Source organism: Mustelus asterias, chromosome 4 (genome assembly GCF_964213995.1).
Source record: "Mustelus asterias chromosome 4, sMusAst1.hap1.1, whole genome shotgun sequence".
NCBI classification, from domain to species: Eukaryota; Metazoa; Chordata; class Chondrichthyes; order Carcharhiniformes; family Triakidae; genus Mustelus; species Mustelus asterias.
Window position 1 is genome coordinate 34,220,588 of NC_135804.1, and position 21,112 is coordinate 34,241,699.

The 21,112-nt window shown below is 48.0% G+C and overlaps 1 protein-coding gene across 2 annotated transcripts in view; it reads right to left on the reverse strand.

The window, feature by feature from the left end:
• LOC144492260 (ninjurin-1-like) overlaps positions 1-17,527 on the reverse strand; it is a 129,241-nt gene extending 111,714 nt beyond the window's left edge. Inside the window, exons 1-2 of one of the 2 annotated variants that reach the window (XM_078210253.1) lie at positions 17,417-17,527; positions 10,888-11,074 (exon numbers count right to left, since the gene is read on the reverse strand). In XM_078210253.1, the coding sequence (XP_078066379.1) occupies positions 10,888-10,943 (56 nt within the window). In that variant the 5' untranslated portion in view covers positions 10,944-11,074; positions 17,417-17,527. Of the gene's footprint in view, positions 1-8,808; positions 9,072-10,887; positions 11,075-17,416 lie in introns of those variants that run through there. The other variant, XR_013497569.1, reaches the window with a different exon arrangement.
• Between the last annotated feature and the right edge of the window lie 3,585 nt (positions 17,528-21,112).

Consider the following 21,112-nt stretch of genomic DNA (forward strand, 5'->3'; position numbering starts at 1 on the left):
TCTGAAGATGCTTCTCCTGGAAAGCATTTGGCATCAAATCAATTTTTAACTTATTGTTTTACATCAATGATTCCAGCTCAGAGCGAGATCTCTGAACCAATGCTTCCAATGTTTTCTCATAGAATTAACAAACAATTATTTGTTTAGGTAAAGTTTTGATTAGTGATTTGTGCTTGCTATTTCACAATCTCAAATTGCAATATCTTGTCACTTTCCACTGTTACCGAACCATCAATTAGCCTGCATGGCTCTCTTAAAATCTCATCCATTCCAATTTTGCTCGGCTTTCAAAATCTTCCCTCCCCTCATAGAGTACTCATTAAGATTTTCCAGCTAACCATCCCCACAAAGTGACCAAAACCTTGGGTTCTTCTCTTCTTTAGTATTGGCTCAGTTGAAAAGTCCCTGACACTCGCCAGTTCTATTATATCCTGAACCTCATTGTTGCCAACATTACAGAAGTTGTTCCACATGTCTATCCTCTATTGCTTTCTTACTTGCCTTTTATCATCTTGATGCTTTCTCTGTGACTTTCTCAGCTTCTGCCCTCCTACTTCTGATTTTCTCTGTCTTCTGGCTTTATAAAATGAAAGCCTTTTGGTCCAATATGGGAGTGTCATATGCATGTTCATGGTGCACTGGAAGTATGCCAAATTGATTTGGGCTCTTCCCTGGACATCCGGCTTTGTTACCAGATTTAAACAAGGGCCTTACACCCGCTGTAGAATGTTTTTTGTTATATTACAGCAGTGTGAGCTGCCATGGACGCTGTCAGGGGAGTCTCCATCGAGGTGCATACCACTCTTGTGTTCATGCAGCTGACCACTCACTCCATGTTAGGTAGAAATGTCAATGTGCTCTTCACGAAGCCTTGGTACAAATTGGAGATAGACTTTCCATACTCTGACTCACTTCAGATAAGCTCTTTGGCAGCCAGCTGAGTGCACCTAACATCTCTTGGTAGATTCCCATCAGGCTTCCTCAGTAGCCTGGCTTCTTGCAGTCTTCAGCAGCAGCATTAGCATGTGACTGAACCTTCCAGTAAGCTGGCAACCTGCGACATTCTACCTCCTTGTCATTGCTCCTGCACACACTTAGCTACTGGTAATATATGCGGAGCCAACCTCTAAGTTGGAATTTATGAGGGAGAGTTTGAGTGAGGCTGCACCTTTAGGAGAGGTTGCCTCCTCTTCCTCTAATGGCAATGCTGTTTCTACATCTTCCACAGCTGGATTGAAGGCAGGTCAAGGTGTCTTAGTGTGAAGCAGAGCAGATGGAGAAGTGGTTGATGAAAACAGCCGAAGTTTTTCTTGCAGATTATATAGGATAAGTGAGAAGTAAGAAGGGAAAGAGGTAAAGGTGTGAAGAATGCCTATGCAAACAGCTCCTTCACCAATACACTTGATCATGTTTTTGTCCACTGGGGACAGGGTTTTCAGATGGACTCGACCTCCTGCAGTTGTGGCTTCTTCTCGCAAGTTGTGTGCGATTATGTAGTTCACAAAAGAGAGCAAGTGTGTTAGTGACATCCTTGTGAGATGTTGATAGAATGTTGCCTGTGGAGATACAACTAACAGGAAACAGGGGGTATCTGAAGTAAAACATTCCAGCATTTTACCTCTCTAAATGGTACTGAACCATCCTGAGAAATTGGGCACACTGGACTTGTTCAGATTACACAATGTACATCCCAACTCACCGAATCCTGCTCTGGGTAGTGATATTCATCCCATAACAAGGGTTCTGGACAGGTGAAGGACAAAACTTTAACGAAGGCAGCCCAAGACACAAAATAGAAATCAATAAAAAATTGAATCGTTATTATGAAACATGATCTTTTAAAACAGTCTTATTTATTTTAATTCTTATATTAATAAGTGACTGGGGCCAATGGTGGATGAGTTTTTTTCTGAGTGGATTTGAGCGATTGTGGGATAGAGATTAGAAAACATTACCTAGTGGTGCGACAAGCAATCTTTATTGCTTTGTTTCCAAATTTCACATCTTACATCTTCAAATATTGCAATCACTGCATCATTTTATTTTCATTTAACAATGACATTCACATTGAAGCTCGACATTGTAATAAGTAGTGGTACAGGTCACAGGTAAATATTAACATTTGTATGTTTGTGAAAAATTAATGTTGCAACTCGTATAATCATTTTAACCAACTCAGTCACTTTTATGTGGGACACACAAAGAATGAATTTACATATGCAAAAATGTTAACTACAATATGTATTTCCTCCATTAGTGGTGCTATTGCACTTGCTTTCTTCATTTTTGGGAACTTACCAAGGCTCTTTTCTGCTTTCCAAGCTTAGTCTACAGAGCACCAAATCTGGAAGTATTTTTTCTTAACTTTTAACTGTAGAAGCAATTTTTTTTATTCATTCGTGGGAAATGGGCATCGCTGGCTGGCCAGCATTTATTGCCCATCCCTAGTTGCCCTTGAGAGCCAACCACATTACTGTGGCTCTGGAGTCATATGTAGGTCACTCCAGGCTAGTCCGGCAGATTTCCTTCCCTAGAGGACTTTAGTGAACCAGATGAGTTTTTCCGACAATGGGCAAAGGTTTCATGGGCATCGGAGATTTTTAATTCCAGATTTTTAAAAATTGAATCCTGCCATGGCAGAATTTGAACCCGGGTCCCCAGAACATTAATTGAGTTTCTGGATTAATAGTTTAGCGATAATACCACTAGGCCATCACTCCCTATTTCTACAATTTATTTTGACCCTTTTGCCTCTGATTCTCTCGCTGTGAAATAAATAATTAAATTGGACTCCTGTCAGGACAAAAAAACATAGGTTCCAACCTTCACAGCTTACACATCCAAGCATGTCTTTCGTTGTTTTGCTCTCATAGAGTGGATGCCACATATTTTAAATGGTAAAGTAACTCTCTGATTCTCTTTCTACTTCCCACTTGTCTTTGTCACTCTGCATCCAAACTTAAATAAATAACCAAATGCGCCTTTCTGTCCCATGGAATAAATAAATGGCTTTTTTTTAACAATAGGGAGAGGAGTAGAACATTCAGCCCTTTAGCCTGTCCTGATATTCACAAATTTGTACAAAACATTGGTTTGGGAAACAGGTGTTGGGCTACAAGGGCAACCTCAGGTGACTGGGATGATTTTCTCTGGGAATATTATGGAGGATTTTACTTCGGGTGATGTTAGGTGAATTAGGAAAAAATGCTCATTTGCATTTCTTATCTAAACCTGAAGCATTCAACAACTGATAATGACAACATTCAATCAACTGTGATCTGGAGATGACACTTTTGGGACTTGTACCTCCAACATTCCAGCCACAGGCCATCTTATGCACGACCTAACCATTCCATTTCAGGTCAGAAGTGTTGCTTTGTACAATTTTTCTATTACAGTTGTGTAGCTTGGCAGTATGACTTCACATTTTTAAGTTTGTCTCCTGTGAATGCTTCTGGGAAAGATATGCCTGCAACCTCTTGGCTTTTTAAATACCTGTGCAAATCTACATTGTTTTAAAACAACTAAATCTTTGTTTAATACTACTTATTCAGTTTGATTCATAATGTTCAACCTGCGTTGTGTGGTGAGACATGATGGTGCTGGTCATAACTCAGATTGAACATCCCATATGATTTTCAGTACATAAGTTCATAAGATATAGGAGCAGAATTAGGCCATTCAGCCCATTGAGTCCGCTCCACCATTCGATCATGGCTGATATGCTCATCATCCCCATTTTCCCGCCTTCTCCCCATAACCCTTCAACCCATTACCAATTAAAAATCTGTCTAACTCCTCCTTAAATTTACTCACTGTCCCAGCATCCACCACAATTTGGGGTGGCGAATTCCACAGATTCACAACCCTTTGGGAGAAGTAGTTTCTCCTCAACTCTTTTAAGTTTGCCACCCCTTTTCCTAAGACTATGACCTCTCACAAGAGGAAGCATCCACTCCATGTCTATCTTCTCCATACCTTTTATCATCTTGTATACCTCAATTTGATCGCCCCTCATTCTTCTAAATTCCAGAGAGTATAGGCCTAAACGGTTCAACCTCTCTTCATACGACAAACCCCTCATCTCTGGAATCAATTGAGTGAACCTCCTCTGAACTGCCTCCAATGCATTACATCTTTCCTCAAATAAGGGGGCCAAAACTGTGCACAATACTCCAGGCGAGGCCTAACCAACGCCTTGTATAGTAGCAACAATACTTCCTTACATTTATATTCTATTCCTTTAGCTATAAATGCCAACATTCCATTTGCTTTCTTTATTATCTGCTGTACCTGCATGCTAGTTTTCTGTGATTCATTAATGAGGACAGCCAGATCCGTCTGCACTGGGGCACCCCAAAGTCTCTCCCCATTTAGATAATAATTTTTCCCACCAAAATGTATGACCTCACACTTATCCACGTTAAGCTCCATCTGCCACATTTTGGCCCACTCTCCGAACCTATCTTTGTTAAAGTGAAAAAAAAGGTTGGTTGTTGATCTGTAGTTTGAATCCCAGTTTAGGAAGACAGACCTTTGAATTGAGTATGAATAAAACATAGTGCAAAAGTAGAATTATGCGAGGAAAACTGAAGTATTGCTGAAATTGAAAGGAAAAATCTACAGGACGGTTGTGAGATCAGCCTTGTTATATAGTTCAGAAACTTGGGGACTAGCAAGAGGAGAGCAATAATCGCCGGTATTCTCAAAAAAAAACCTAAGTGACAAACAGGCGAGAAAACGGGAGAATTTCCTGCCCGTTCTATGGGCGTACTTACCTGAACGAATCTCCGGCACTCTGTGATGCACACAGTGCCTCAGAGAGATTCACACTGGAAAGTGGGGGCGGAGCCTCATCCCACCCGAGAGGCTGGCAGCATAGTGATGAGCAGGCTACTGCTCATGCACCGATCCGCCCTCATCTACCCACCCCCCCCCTCCCCGCCCCCTCCCATCGCCAGCCTCCCGATCACTGGCCTCCTGTTTATCCCCGAACCCCCAGCCTGATCGCTGGGTGCCCCATCCCAATTACTGGCCTCCCGACATCACCCCTCCTGATCACGGCCTTCCCCCCCCACCGATCACTGGCTTACCGGACCCCTGCGAGGCAGCCCCAATCTCTCCAGGGGAGAAGGCCAGCCCCAACCCATCTCCGTCACCGCCCCCAACAAGCACCCCCCCCTACCCCCCACTCCCCCCATGGCCAGCCCCGATCCCCTCCTCCTCCTCTCTGTCCCACCGATCCTATTGCAGACTGGCAGCAGGTCCCCACCCCACCACTGATCACTCCTCCCAATAGGCCACATCTCTTCTGGCCCCACCCCCTTGACAGTGCCCAGTGCCTGGTGGTCAGTGTCAGTGAGCCCCTTGACCAGTGCCAGGGTGCCAGGCTGACAACCCCCTTGCCCCCGAGTTGATTACGGTGAAAAAAAGGGCCTTGGAGACTCACGATCAGCCAGACATCGGTCACAAATTCTGCTATAGGCCCTCCACCCTCCCCCCTTGTCTCCTGGCCAATGGCTGGATACTAATAAGATGTGGGTGCTGAGATGGATGTGTGGAGTAATGAGGAAGGACAAAATCAGGAATCAGCATGTCAGGGGATCAGTGAAGATGGAGGGAGCATTGAAGGAAGTAGCTCTGGAGAGATCAAAATAGCATGGTTATCTGTTGTGGAGGGAGAGAGAGAGAGAGAGAGAGAGAAGAAATGGAGGGAGGTGGGTGATAGAGATGGGATGGCCAGGAAGATGGAGAAGAGGAAGATCTAAAGCCAGATGTAGAAATGCAGCGGTGAGAGGTTTAAACAAAGTGGGATTGGGAGAGCAATGGATACTGACACAAGTACATAGGGAAGGGTGATCACCAGCATTGCGGTGACCCTGAGTTAAATGGGGGAAACTAAAAAAAAGAAGTGCAGTAATGCAAATCAAAAGTCAAACTCTCAACTTTCTGAACTGTCTATGTGGCTAATATTCATGGACAAATTTCCCTCTTCATTCTGGTCCAATGCACAGCTACAAACATGTATATGAATGGGCTGAAATGTCTAGTTCACCAAGGGCTGAATTTTAATTCCAGGTTTGGGATATCAGGACCGTTTCTGGGTCTCAACTCCACTTGGCATCACTGCTGGATATCTGACTGTATTTTAGAGAGCCACCCATTTCCTTTGGCATGCCACCTTCAATGAAGGCATCGTGACAGCTGTCAGGAGAACTTGCATACACCGGCAGGAACCAGTTGTGTTCGTTGCACACCAGCTGGGCATTGAGGGAATGCTATGACTTCCTATTGATTCATGCCACTGGCTGCTCTGCTGTGCTTTGATGGTCACATAGGCGTAGCCGCTCACACCTGCACCTAATGGAATCCTGCCAAGGAAGAAAATCCCACATTCCTCTGGATGTGAGTAGACTTATCAATCTGGACGTCAAACTGTTCCGATGCCCTCTTATACAGGGCAATCCCTCACCTGACTAATGCTATGATGGGCAACCATTATGAGATGCCACACATGTCTGCTGCCAGCCCTTGAAGCAATTCAGAGACAAAGATATTCAAAGCCACTAGAACTAGGGGGCATGGCCTCAAAATAAGGGGAAGCAGATTTAGGACTGAGTTGAGGAGGAACTTCTTCACCCAAAGAGTTGTGAATCTGTGGAATTCCCTGCCCAGTGAAGCAGTGGACAGTACCCCATTGAATGTTTTTAAGGCAAGGATAGATACATTTTTGAACAGTAAAGAAATTAAGGATTATGGTGAGTGGGTGGGTAAGTGGAGCTGAGTCCACAAAAAGATCAACCATGATCTTACTGAATGGTGGAGCAGGCTCGAGGGGCCAGATGGCCTACTCCTGCTCCTAGTTCTTATGTTCTTATGCAAACCACTGTCACATTCATTGCCATTGGCAACATGTACCCTTGTGACTGATGAATATGTTCTTCCCTGAGAACATGCAAATCAGCAATCACCTGCCTCACAACCTCTTGTGTCACTGATGCTGAGTTTTTGATACTATACCCCATTCTTCATTGCCCTTTATTGCTTCTCACTGCCAACCCTGAGTAGCTGATCCCCATGCCCAGGGATGGCCTTACTTATCACGAGCTGGAAGCAAATGATTCCCTGGACCTCACTGATGTGGTTGACTAATCCCTGAAGGTACACACCCTAGCAATAGCCTCAGTGCCTCTATCTGAAATACCGTGTGAGCTGTGCCACTGTGTGTCAATGCACAAGTTCCCCTCTCCTTATTGCACCACTTACACAGCATCAGCCTCAGAAATGGATTGCACCTCTCTGAATGGCTACGTAGTTTTCTCATTTCCTTGGACATGATGCCATGTTTACCAGGCTGATTTCTGGGATGGCAGGTCTGTCATATGAGGACAGACTGAGTCAGTTAGGATTATATTCACTGAAGTTTAGAAGAGTGAGAGGGCATCTCATAGAAAGTTATAAAATTTTAACAGGATTAGACAGAGTAGATTCAGAATGAATGTTCCCGATGGTGGGGGAGTCCAGAACTAGAGGTAATAGTTTGAGGATAAGGGGTAAACCTTTTAGAACTGAGGTGAGGAGAAATTTTTTCACCCAGAAAGTGGTGAATGTGTGGAATTCACTACCACAGAAAGTAGTTGAGTCCAAAACATTGATGATTTTAAGAAATTAGATATTGTCCTTGGGGCTATAGGAATCAAGGGATATGGGGGAAGTGGGGTGGGGGGGGTGGGGGGGGGGTCAGGATATTGAATTTGATGATCAGCCATGATCATAGTGAATGGTAGAACAGGCTCCAAGGGCCGAATGGCCTACTCCTGCTTCTCGGTTCTATGTATCACTTCAAAAATGTAAAGCAGCCTGCATAGACCTCACAAGTGGCTCGTTAACTGGTTGAATTGATTATCTGCCACTTGAAGGCAGCTTTCCCTGACCCCTCCCTGAGGTGATGCCACCAAAATTGCCGGAAGGCGGGAATGTATTGAGAAACCAGGATGCCTGTCTCCAAACCCGTTTCTGCCTTGAGAGATACAACCATTTAAAATTCTTCAAAGCTAAAAATGGTTCAAATTACTCATTAAGATGTATACCATTCATAAAGGATACATGCTCTGCATTCGTAACATAAAATTCAGTTTGATTTAACGACTTTTCTCAACTGAAAGTCAACTTTATTAACAGCAGGGGGAAATAATATTAATGGGACTTTAAAGTCTGATCAGACAGTTAAATGTAAATGATTACTCCAAGTAGGCTTTATTTTCTCAATGAGTCTTTTGACATATTGTAGGGGCTGTGACAGATAATTAATTTATTATTATTGGATAGGAAATTGAGATTGATTCCCAGAAATGGTCGCCTATCCTATTATCAGTGAGGGAGAGAATCAACAGCGTTTAAACTAATGTAACCCTGCATACGGGTTTGTTATTGAGGTACTTAAGGCAGTGATTCTGATAACATCTTTCGTTTCATTTAGAAATTAAAACAAAGCATTGTACCACTAACTCCCCAGTAATTGCCACAAAAAGCAAGGCTCGATGGAACAATGCAGCATTAATTCTGCGCTTTGCTTAATTTCACAGCAAATCAGATCAGCCGATTATTAGTTCTGGATAAGCTTCGAGAGACAATAACATGAGATAAAATTAATATGCACATAGAAAATATGGGTTAATTAAGGAGAGCCAACATTGATTTCTAGTAGACGTGCACTGCCTGAAGAATTGAATCGGGTTCTTTCAGGAAATAACGGAGTGAATTGCCCAAGATTTCTTGTTCGTTTATTTGATTTATTATTGTCACATGTATTGGGATACAGTGAAAAGTATTATACAGACAAAGCATACTGTTCATAGAGTACATGGGGAGAAGGAAAGGAGAGGGTGCAGAATGTAATGTACAGTCATAGCTAGGTTGTAGAGAGAGGTCCATTCAAAGGTCTGATGGCAGCAGAGAAGAAGCTGTTCCTGGTATGCGACCTCAGACTTTTGTATCTTTTTCCCATCAGAAGAAGGTGGAAGAGAGTGTATCTGGGGTGTATGGAGTCCTTGATGATGTTGGCAGCTTTTCTAAGGCAATGGGAAGTGTAGACAGAGTCAATGAATAGGAGGTGGATTTGCGTGACAGACTGGGCTACATTCACAACCCTTTGTAGTTTCTTGTGGTCTTGGACAGAGCAGGAGCCATACCAAACTGTGATACAACCAGGAAGAATGCTCTCCATGGTGCATCTGTAAAGGTTGGTGAGAGTTGTGGTGGACATGCCAAATTTCCTTAGCCTCCTGAGGAAGTAGAGATGTTGGTGGGAGGGACCGGAACAGGCTGTTGGTGATCTCAACACCTAGAAACTTGAACCCCTCGACCATTTCCACTTCATCGCTGTTGATGGAGACTGGGGCATGTCCTCCACTATGCTTCCTGAAGTCGATGAATATCTCCTTTACTGACACTTTTAAATATCTGTTTATGAGATATGGTCAACACGGGCAAGTTTCATTCATGACTCAGCAGTAGTTGTGTTGAGAAGATGGTTATGACCATTCTCCTTGAATCACTGAAGTTTGTGTGCTGATGGTGCTCCCATCATGGTATTAATAATGAAGGGGGAAGATACCAGGTAGATAGGTGGGGGAAGGAGAGGATAAAGTCTAATTTGGTTGACTTGACACAGCACAGCCATTGTAATGTCCTCCGATGCCACACTGTCTTTCGCATCGGATTTAAAACTGTGACACACAATTTACTTGTGGTCAATTTAGGTGGAGTTTTGAAATGCAGAACTGACTGACTTCAGAGTGATTGAGGGGTCATGACCTCCATCATGACCTCCATCATTGTGGGTGAGAAATTCCAGGATTTTGACACAGTAATGAAGGATGAAAGTGGCATTGTACGTACAAGTTAGGATAATATGTGACTTGAGAGTAATTGTTCCACCAGAAATACAACTGAATTGCTGCTCTCATCCTTCTTGAGTGTAGAGGTCACAGGGCTAGTTGCTGTCAAGCTAACCTTGGTGAATTTCTGCAGTACACTAGTGGTAGCCACATTTTTACATACTCACCCTGGAGACTTTGGTGTAATTATATAGAATCCCTACACTGCAGAAGGAGGCCATTCGGCCTATTGAGTCTGCACTGACTCTCCAACAAAGCATCTTACTCAGGCCCTTCTCCCTTAACCCCACTTATTTACCCCATTAATTCCCATATCCTACTGGACACTAAGGGGCAATTTAGCATGGCCAGTCAACCTAACCCGCACATCTTTGGTCTGTGAGAGAAACCGGAGCATTCGAAGAAACCCACGCAGAGGGAGAACATACAAACGGCACACAGACAGTTGCCCAAGGTGGAATTGAACCCAGGACCGTGGTGCTGTGAGCCAGCAGTGCTAACCATTGTGCCACCATGCCGTCCCTATGTATTATGGATGCATGTTTATGTTTATTTATATGTACGTTTATTTTTCTCATACATATTTGTTACATTATGTATATTATGATAGATTATATATAATTGAATTATATATTCTTATGCTTGGATGAGACCCCAGAAATCCATTACACTTGTTGAAACAGCTGTGTCCCAGGGGAAATATTCCTTGATTGACAGCCCTAGCTTTCTGACCTCTGTTGTCAAGCACACAATGTTTATTTACACCAGATTAAGTGGCGTCAAGTGTTTGTGGTTTCTGTTATTGATCATTTAAAGCTTGAAGATACCAGAGCTGTGCGTGCATTCTGCTCAGGGCAAAAGGGAAACTAAGACTTGATCACCTGACTCATTCCCTTCTAGTGATGTCATGCTGATAATCCTTAAAGACATATTATTACAGCCACCCTCTTAGATCATTGCTTCTCATTGCTTGAGATCCCAGACTAACCTGACATATAACGTGGGGTTTTCCGGCCCTGCCTGTTGTGAGCATTGCCTGGCCATGCTGAAAGTCAATGGACTTTTGGATGGGACGCCAGATCTCCCTCAGCCAGTCCTGCCGCGACAGGGTCAGAAAATCCCAGCCATAATTTTCCTTCCTTCTCACTCCTATCTGCTGCTGTCCTGCACAGATTCTGAAAGAACCGAATAAGAGAACGTTAAGGATATGCATAGACCATGCAGCATTAGAAATCAAGAGATCTGTCTTGCAGTGTCTTTGCTGACTGATGAATACCATTGTTGCTATAAAAGTCAGCATCATAAGCAAATTTAACCATGGCAGATAGCTAAATAGCTTTGGCTTGCACTCTACTTGTTGTCGCAGGCCAGCGGGTTAAAAATTAGCATTTAGATGGAAAGTACATCGATCATAGAATGTTTTTGACCAGCCCTGCCCAGCTGAACCAACACATGCAATGTCTGGTACTTTCTTAATCCTTTCAACAAGGTGCAATTAACGTGGCAGATTTTTTTTAAAGATGAATATGCAAGCAAAATACTACAGTCATTGGAAATCTGAAATAAAAACAGAAAATACTCAACAGGTCTGGCAGCATCTGGGATGAGAGAAACATAGTTAACCTTTCAATTCTGTGATCTTTCATCAGAACTGGGAAAAGTTAGAAATGTCATAGGTTTTGAGCAAGTGAGAGAAGTGATGCGCGTTATCATACACGAGGCTAGATGCTCAGGAAATAAAGGCTTTTATTTGCTGTAACGAAGCAGCCAACAATTATATACACAATCCCAGACTGAGGGGTCCCAGCCAGAGCAGGGACCTTTATACCTCTCCCAGGAGGCGGAGCCCGACTGGGATGTACCACAACACTACAATACAAAGGTGTAACAACCCCACCCTAACCCCAACAGCAACAAGTAGCACAACCCATCCCTAACCCAACAGCAACATATGTACATCCTTGTAGTACTGGCCAGACCCTGGCTCAGTACTATCCAGTGGGAACCAACGATGGTTCACCACATTCACCCCTCCTTTGAGAACAAAGGCCGGTGGGGTACAAAAAAGAGAATAAAATGTCATCAGTCTATAAGTTCAGACGGTCAGGGGGACCGCACCGTCGTTGTGACCTCCTCAATACCGGCGGTGACACCGGAGTAGGCACTTGCGGTGGCGTTCTCTCCAAGTCGACGTCCAGCTGTTCTTCCACGGACTCACAGGCCGGTTGACCCTGAGGTGACGGTAGTCCATGGAGTCCCGACACGCCCTGAAGTGGCGACCATCCTCTGGATTCAGGCAAGCTGTACACGGGAGTAAAAGGGTTAAGCAATGGTCCCGATGCTGCCCACGCCGTGTCCGGGGGAGAAACAAGAGTTAAGGGGTTTGTAACAGGGGGTATGGGAGCGACAGGGGTTGCTACGTCCCCTGCTGGCGCCAGGTCTCGGATTGAGACCGTGTCCTCTCGCCCGTCAGGGTATGCCACATAGGCATACTGAGGGTTGGCGTGGAGGAGATGGACCTGTTCGACCAACGGGTCGGACTTGCGGGCCCTTACATGTCGCCGCAGGAGGACGGGTCCTGAGTACGTCAACCAAGACGGTAATGAGGTCCCCGAGGAAGACTTCCGAGGGAATGAGAACATCCTCTCATGGGGAGTAGCATTGGTTGCCGTACACAGGAGTGAGCGAATAGAATGGAGCGCATCAGGGAGCACCTCTTGCCAACGGGAGACTGGAAGGCTTTTTGACTTCAACGCCAGTAAGACAGCCTTCCAGACTGTAGCATTCTCGCGTTCCACCTGTCCGTTACCCCTAGGGTTGTAGCTCGTGGTCCTACTAGAGGCAATCCCGTATGAGAGCAGGAATTGCCTCAAGTCATCGCTCATGAACGACGAGCCCCTGTCGCTGTGAATGTAGCCGGAGTACCCAAACAGGGTAAAGAGATCACGGAATGCCTTGATACCGTGGCAGCGGATGTATCAGAGCAGGGAACAACAAAAGGGAACCTAGAGTACTCGTCAATGATATTGAGGAAGTACACATTCCGATCTGTTGAGGGAAGGAGGCCCTTAAAATCGACACTCAGTCTCTCGAAGGGACGAGTGGCCTTGACTAAATGTGCCCGGTCAGGTCGGTAAAAGTGCGGTTTGCATTCCGCGCAAACCCGACAGCTTCTTGTTACGGACCTGACGTCCTCCACCGAGTAGGGTAGGTTGCGGGCTTTTATAAAGTGGTAGAGCCGAGTGACCCCAGGATAGCATAGGTCATTATGGAGAACCTGCAAACGGTCCTCCTGTATACTGGCGCATGTTCCACGTGAGAGGGCATCCGAGGGCTCATTGAGTTTCCCTGGACGGTACATGATGTCATAGTTATAGGTGGAGAGTTCAATTCTCCACCGCAAGATCTTGTCATTCTTGATCTTGCCCCTCTGCGTGTTATTAAACATGAATGCCACGGACCGCTGGTCCGTGATCAGGGTGAACCGTTTTCCCGCCAAGTAATGGCGCCAGTGCCTGACGGCCTCCACAATGGCCTGGGCCTCCTTTTCCACCGCTGAATGCCGGATTTCGGGGCCTTGGAGGGTCGGGAAAAAAATGCGACGGGCCTGCCCGCCTGGTTAAGTGTGGCGGCCAGGGTGAAATGAGATGCATCGCTCTCCACCTGAAAGGGGATGGACTCATCAACAGCATGCATCGTAGCTTTCGCGATGTCGGCTTTTAATTTATCGAAGGCCAATCGGGCCTCTGGCGTTAGGGGAAATGTAGTGGACTTAATGAGCGGACGGGCTTTGTCTGCGTAATTGGGAACCCACTGCGCATAATAAGAGAAGAAGCCTAAGCATCTTCTCAGTGCTTTTGTACTAGCAGGCAAGGGAAGTTCAGAAAGGGGGCGCATACGGTCTGGATCAGGGCCAATGACCCCGTTTTCCACCACGTATCCTAGGATGGCTAGACGGCGCGTACGAAACACACACTTCTCCCTGTTGTAGGTCAGGTTCAGGCGAGATGCAGTGCGTAGGAAATTCAGGAGATTCGTGTCGTAGTCCTGCTGGTCATGGCCGCAGATGGTGACATTATCCAGGTACGGGAAGGTAGCCCGCAGCCCGTTCTGGTCCACCATTCGGTCCATAGCACGCTGGAAGACCGAGACCCCATTGGTGATACCAAAGGGAACCCTGAGAAAGTGATACAAGCGACCATCCGCCTCAAAAGCCATGTATTGTCGGTCCTCTGGGCGAATGGGGAGTTGATGGTAGGCAGACTTGAGGTCTATGGTGGAGAACACCTGGTACTGCGCAATCTGATTGACCATATCAGATATGCGCGGGAGGGGATACGCATCCAGCTGCGTGTATCGATTAATCGTCTGACTATAGTCAATGACCATCCAGGGTTTGTTCCCGCTCTTGACCACCTCGACCTGCACCCTCCACGGACTAGCGCTGGGTTGTATGATCCTTTCCTTGAGGAGCCGCTGAACCTCAGATCGAATGAAGATCTGATCCTCAGCGCTGTAATGCCTACTTTTAGTCGCAATGGGCTTGCAGCCTGGCACAAGATTCTGGAACAGGGAGGGTGTGGTGATCTTCAGCGTCGAGAGGCTACAGGCAGGGCGCGTTGGGCAATTTGGAGGCTGCTGTGGTTCTCCCACTGACAGTGAAGGGAGTGGCCCACCGTACTGTAGGGTTACACTCCTCAAGTGGACCATGAAGTTTAGTCCGAGAAGTATTGGCGCGCAAAGGTACGGCAACACTAGGAGCTTGAAACGCTCGTAAACTGTGCCTTGCACCTTCAAAGTTACCACGCAACTCCCTAGCACGGTGACAGACCGGGACCTCGATGCCATAGAAATTGTCTGTTTGGCAGGTTGAATCCGGAGTCCACACCGCTTCACAGTGTCTGGGTGGATAAAGCTCTCAGTGCTCCCGCTGTCAAACAGACAATAAACCACGTGGTCATTTACCTGGATGTTCATCATAGATTTGTCAAGCCTATGAGGCTTGGCCTGGTCCAGGATGATCGACGCCACCGTTGGTTCATGAGCGCCACTGCAGGCAGCTGAAATCGACGAGGAGGACCCCTGCTGGTCGTTCGCGGTCGGTGCCGACCAACATGGCCGCTCCCATAGGTCACACATGGGTGATGGCGCCAAACTCAGCGGCCCCTGGTGGTCACACACCTCCGACTCCGTCGACCGTAATGGCGTCGTCCTGGCCTCGCACGTGGACGAACCCCTCGATGATTTCGACGACGAAGAGCCGGGCTCTGAAGAATCGCAGGCCGCACTGCCATTCCTAGATTTAGATCGGCACACTTTCGAATAGTGCCCCTTCTTACCGCAGGCGGAGCACAACACAGCTTTAGCGGGACACCGTTGCCGAGTATGCTTCGCTCCCCCACAGAAGTAACACCGCGGGCCGCCTGGAGCTGCTGCCGTCGTCTGGCCCGAGTGTGAGCACGTCATTACGCAGCATTTCGAACCCGAGGGACGAGGAGGGATTGGCGACTGCTCCTGCCACGTTGTCTCCACGTGGTCTTCCGGATACAATACTAGGCTTTTGGAGGCCGTCTCCAGCATCTCCGCTCGCTCGATTGCCTGGGTAAGGTCAAGGTTACCTTTCTCCAGTAGTTTAAGTCGAATGTACGACGATCCGACTCCCGCCACAAACGCATCTCGGGCGAGGTCGTTCATACTCTGCTCAGCCGACACAGCTTTGCAGTTACAGCCCCTGGCTAGCTGTAGGAGCTCGTTCGCATATTCCTCCATCGTTTCGCCAGACTGCCGTCGTCGAGTGGCTAAGAGGTAACGAGCGTGTATTTCATTGGGCGGTTTGATATAACGTTTCTTCAGAAGCTCGAGGGCCTTTGTGTAATCGGTGGCCGCACGGATCGCGAGGTAGACAGTGTCGCTTACCCTCGCATGGAGGACCCGGAGTCTGTCATCATCTGTGGTGACCGCTGCGGAGGCTGCCAGGTAGTCTTCGAAACACTTCAGCCAGTGATCAAAGGTGTTAGAGGCGCCCACCGCACGTGGATCTAGTGTAAGGCGTTCCGGCTTCAGTATCTGCTCCATACTCTCTTTTTTTTTTCTTCGACGAGAGTTTAACAACAGGAAATAAAATTGATGCGCGTTATCATACACGAGGCTAGATGCTCAGGAAATAAAGGCTTTTATTTGCTGTAACGAAGCAGCCAACAATTATATACACGATCTCAGACTGAGGGGTCCCAGCCAGAGCAGGGACCTTTATACCTCTCCCAGGAGGCGGAGCCCGACTGGGATGTACCACAACACTACAATACAAAGGTGTAACAACCCCACCCTAACCCCAACAGCAACAAGTAGCACAACCCATCCCTAACCCAACAGCAACATATGTACATCCTTGTAGTACTGGCCAGACCCTGGCTCAGTACTATCCAGTGGGAACCAACGATGGTTCACCACAAGAAGATAAAAGGAAGAGAATGGAAGGACAGTTCTTTGACAGGCTAGAGGGCGGAGAGGTGAATTGGGAAATGTTTTCATCTCTGCTCATGAGGTGGGGAGACCAAACGTAGACTGGGTGACAACATTGCAGAACCCCTCCACTCAGTCCACAAGCATGACCCCAAAATTCCTATTGCCTGTCGCTTTGATCCTTCACCCTGCTCCCACTCTGACCTTTCTCCCCTTGTCCTCCTGCAATGTTTCAATGAAGCTTAACACGAGCTCACAAGGAGCAGCTCATCTTTCTCATTGCTTCTGGAGATCTGCCTTCACGACAGCCTCCCACCTCATAGAACCCCCAACATGATCAGCCTGCTCCTGCCTCTTTCCCAGAAGAGGAATGAGCTGATAGACTCATCATTTCAGCCTCTCCTTGCTCCACTGAACCGATTGCTTCCTCTTTCAGCATTCTGAAGGGACTGTTCACTCCATGATACCCCGATCCACTTCTCAGTCACCCTCCATATCCCTTCCCTTCTTGTGGCATCTTTCCAAGCAAGCATAGGAGATGCAATACCTCTCCTTTTTAATGTCACCCTTCTTACTGTCAAAGGCCTCAAACATTCCTTTCAGGAAAAATAGTGATTTATTTGTAGTTCTTTCAATTTAGTATGCTCCATCCGTTATATAATATATGGTCTCATCTACACTAGGGAGATGAAATGCGGACTGGGTGACTGATTTATGGAGCATGTCCACTCAATCTACACATGTGACCACAAACTTCCAGCCACCATCGTTTTCATTCTCCACTTGGTTCCACTCTGACCTTTCTGTCCTTGGCCTGCTACAGTGTTCCAATGAGACTCAATGCAAGTCAAGGAACGACACCTTGGGCCCGATTTTACGAAAATTATGCGCCCGTTTTCGGGCGCGAAATCGTGGTAAAGTTGGGCGTCGGGCCTAAAACGCAGTACAGACCCGACCCAAGGCCAATCGCGCCTTTACCAATGGCCGATCCGGCGCGTGCCCGAATCGGCCAGCAGGCATTTAAATCGGCATAATGAAGCCCGCGCGCAACTTACCCAAGGATTCCCACTTTACGAGGCTCCGATCCGATCGACACCCGCGCATTTACCGTGTTGCTGAATTCAAGTCCGATAGGGCTTCAACTCAGCAACTGAACCGCCGAATCGCCCCCGACCACCCTTCACGGACTCGCCCCCGCGAATCACCCCGGCAGCCCACCCCCCCCCCCCGCGGTCAGACCACCCCGGGACGCAGGCCCTGCCAGCAGCCGCCCCCCCTCCCCCCGCCCCCCGGAATCGGAGCCCCCGGGCCCCCGACCTACCTTGATCGCTGGTGTCCGTCGAAAGCATCTTGCCATCCTGGATCCTGGCCTTGCTCTGGGGGTCCTGATGGGTAGGATAACGTCTCTTCACTGGGGGGGGGGTGACATCTCTTCCCTGAGGACAGGGGGGTAGGGGGGTGATGTGTCATCTCTTCCCTGAGGGGGGGAGGTAGGGGGGGGGTGTGACGTCTCATCCCTGAGTGTGGGGGGGGATTTGACGTCTCCTCCCTGAGGGGGGGTGGGGAGGTGTGGGACGTGATGTCTCTTCACTGGGGGGGTGGGGGGGGGGGGGGGTAGGGGGAGGATGTGACGTCTCTTCCCTGAGGAGGGGGGGGGGGGGGGTTAGGGGGGGATGTGACGTCTCTTCCCTGAGGGGGTGGGGGTGGGGGGGATGTGACGTCTCTTCCCTGAGGGGGTGGGGGTGGGGGGATGTGACGTCTCTTCCCTGAGGGGGGGGTAGGGGGGGATGTGACGTCTCTGCCCCTGGGGGGGGGGGGGGGCGGAGACATCACATTCCCCCACCCCCCAAGGGAAGAGACGTCACATCCCCCCCCCTACCCCCCCACCCCCCCCTATCCACCCCCCCACCCACCCTCAGGGAAGAGACGTCACATCCGACCCCCCCCCACAACCCACCACCCCTCCCACCCCCCCCACAACCCCCCCCCCCCCAACCCACCCCCCCCCCCCCCCCCAATCACCAGGGAAAGTCAAAGGCAGCGCAGACAGCAGCGCTGTTAGCGCTGCCTTTGACTTTCACGCTTAGGCGCGCTGAGTGCTGACGGCCTCGAACTGCGCATGCGCAGTTTGGGTCTCCGACAGATGCAAATGCACTAGGCCCTGCCCACTGGACCCGCGCCGAAAAAAGGCGTATGGGGGCGCTGGAGCACGGCTGCCGGGCGCGGGTCTGATTTACAACCGCGCCCGGCATTTAGAACCGATTTGGTAAAATCGGCCCCCTTATCTGTTGACGCGCCACTTTACATTCCTTATGGACTTAATACAGGGTCAAACAATTTTGGATCATATCCTCTATCCCATTTTGTTTCAGTTCTCCATTTGGTTTGATATTTTTCTCGTTTATCCCCCTTTTTTTTCTTTTTTTCACTCCTGGAAGCTATTCAGGATTATAAAACCATAAGAAATAGGAACAGGAGTCAGCCATTTGCCCCTCAAGTCTGCTCTGCCATTCCGTAGGATAATGGCTGAATTCACATTTTCCAGGTCCACTTTCCTGCCCTTTACCCGTATCCCTTGATTCCCTTACTGATCAAAAATCAATCTATCTCAGCCTTAAATATACACAAGAGGTGGGATTTTAAGGTCTTCCTCGGGCGAGATTGTAAAATCCCCCCTGAGGCCAATGGATATTTCCGTTCTGGGAGCCTCGCCCGTGTTGATTCTGGAGTGGGCGAGGCGAGAGAGTTCAGGTCAAGGGCTCTGGACCAACAGCTCTCTGTGGCAAGGAGTTCCAAAGACTCATAATCCTTTGAGAGAAGAATTCCTCCTCATCTCAGTCTTAAATTGTCGTGCCTTTATTCTGAGACTATGCCCTCTGGTCCTAGACCCCCCCATGAGGGGAAACAACCTCTCAGCATTTACTTTGTCAAACCCCTTAAGAATCCGATATGTTTCAATGAGATCACCTCTCATTCTTCTAAATTCCAATGAGTTGAGTCCCAATCTGTTTAACCTTTCCTCATAAGACAATCCCTCCAGACTGGCAATCATCCTCGTGAACCTACTCTGAACTGCCTCCAGTTAAATATTGGGCATATTTTACTGGTTTATCCTGCCCATCAATGGGCAGAGCAAACTGGTAAAATCATGCGAAAGTTGAGAAATCAGGATCATGTCCGATTTCTTGGCTCTCGCGATCTTAAGAGAACCGAATTTCTGGCAAGGGGTGGCAAGGTGGCACAGTGGTTAGCACTGCTGCCTCACAGCGCCAGGGACCCGGGTTCAATTCCGATCTCGGGTCACTGTCTGTGTGGAGCTTGCACATTCTCCTCATGTCTGCATGGGTTTCCTCTGGGTGCTCCGGTTTCCCCATACAGTTCAAAGATGTGCAGGTTAGGTGGATTGTCCATGCTAATTTGCCCCTTAATGTTAGGGGGACTAGTAGGGTAAATACATGGGGTTGTGGGGATAGGGCCTGGGTGGGATTGTTGTCAGTGTAGACTCAATGGGCTGAATGGCCTCCTTCTGCACTGTAGGGAATTATAGAGTCAGCTGCTCGCCCATTTCTGGTGAGAGTCTGAATATATTATTTAAATTTATTCTAATATTCATTAACATGTGTTTAGTGAGGTTGGCACTCAATCATGTGGGCTCGCTTTATGGACTTTATGGCCTTTATGGACTCGCCAGGAAAGGTTCTCTTCAGCGAGGAAAAGACCTGCTCCCCACGAATGGGGGAACAGTCGCTTTGCCCATGCTGGTAGAACCAGAGGCCATTGAGGCCTCCCAGGGAGGCTGAGAGCAAAGGGTTGGGGGGTGGTGAGGGGAGTGCCAGCCTGGCCATGCCATTCTGGCACCTTGACACTGACAGCCTGGCACCTTGGCAATGTCCACTGGGCAGTGCCAACGGGCAGGGATGAAGATGGTGAGACCTGAAGGGGGCATGGCTATGGGAATGGGGCTTGGAGGAGGCAGGGCCTTGAGGGGGGGGAGTCTGGAGGGGGTGGGGCCAGGTTGGGGTGGTCTAATCAGTGAGGGGGGACCGCTATGCATTCTGCCGGTGATCGATGGGGGTGGTGGAGGTGCTGCCACTCTGCATTGCGATTGGTGGAGGGAGGGAATAAGGGGGCCGCTGTGCATTCTGTCGGAGATCAATGAGAGGGGAGGGGGCCCATCTCCGCTCTGCATTGTGACCTGTGGTGGAGGGAGGGGGGGGGGGCAATTGGTCTGGGTGGCAGTGGGGCCATGGATTGGGCTGAGGCTGCAATGGCAGAGGTCTGACAGCTTTCTCTTTCTCTCTCTGTCAGGCCTCTGCTTTTGCTATTGCGCATGTGCAGCTACAGAGGTATGCACTTGCGCAATAGCTCCCTCTACTACCGTCAGATGATTTTAGCCCCACCCACTGCCTGTAGTAGCTAGAAACAGTCCAGCCCATTTTTTAAACCACTATGTGCACAGGATTGGGTGTAAAACTCACCCAAAAAACAGATCTGCAACTCTCCCATTTTCATGTTGGCTGGGCACTTAGAATTTTTCTCATAAAATACTGCCCATAATCTTTCCTTAAATAAGGGGACCAAAACTGCTCACAATACTGCAGATGTGGTCTCACCAATATCTTGTGAATTTGCAGCAAGACTTCCCTCCTCTTATACTTCAACCCTTTTGAAATAGGGACTAACATTCTGTTAGGCTTCCTGATTACCTGCTGTACCTGTGTGCTAGCTTTCTGTGTTTCATGCACAAGTAT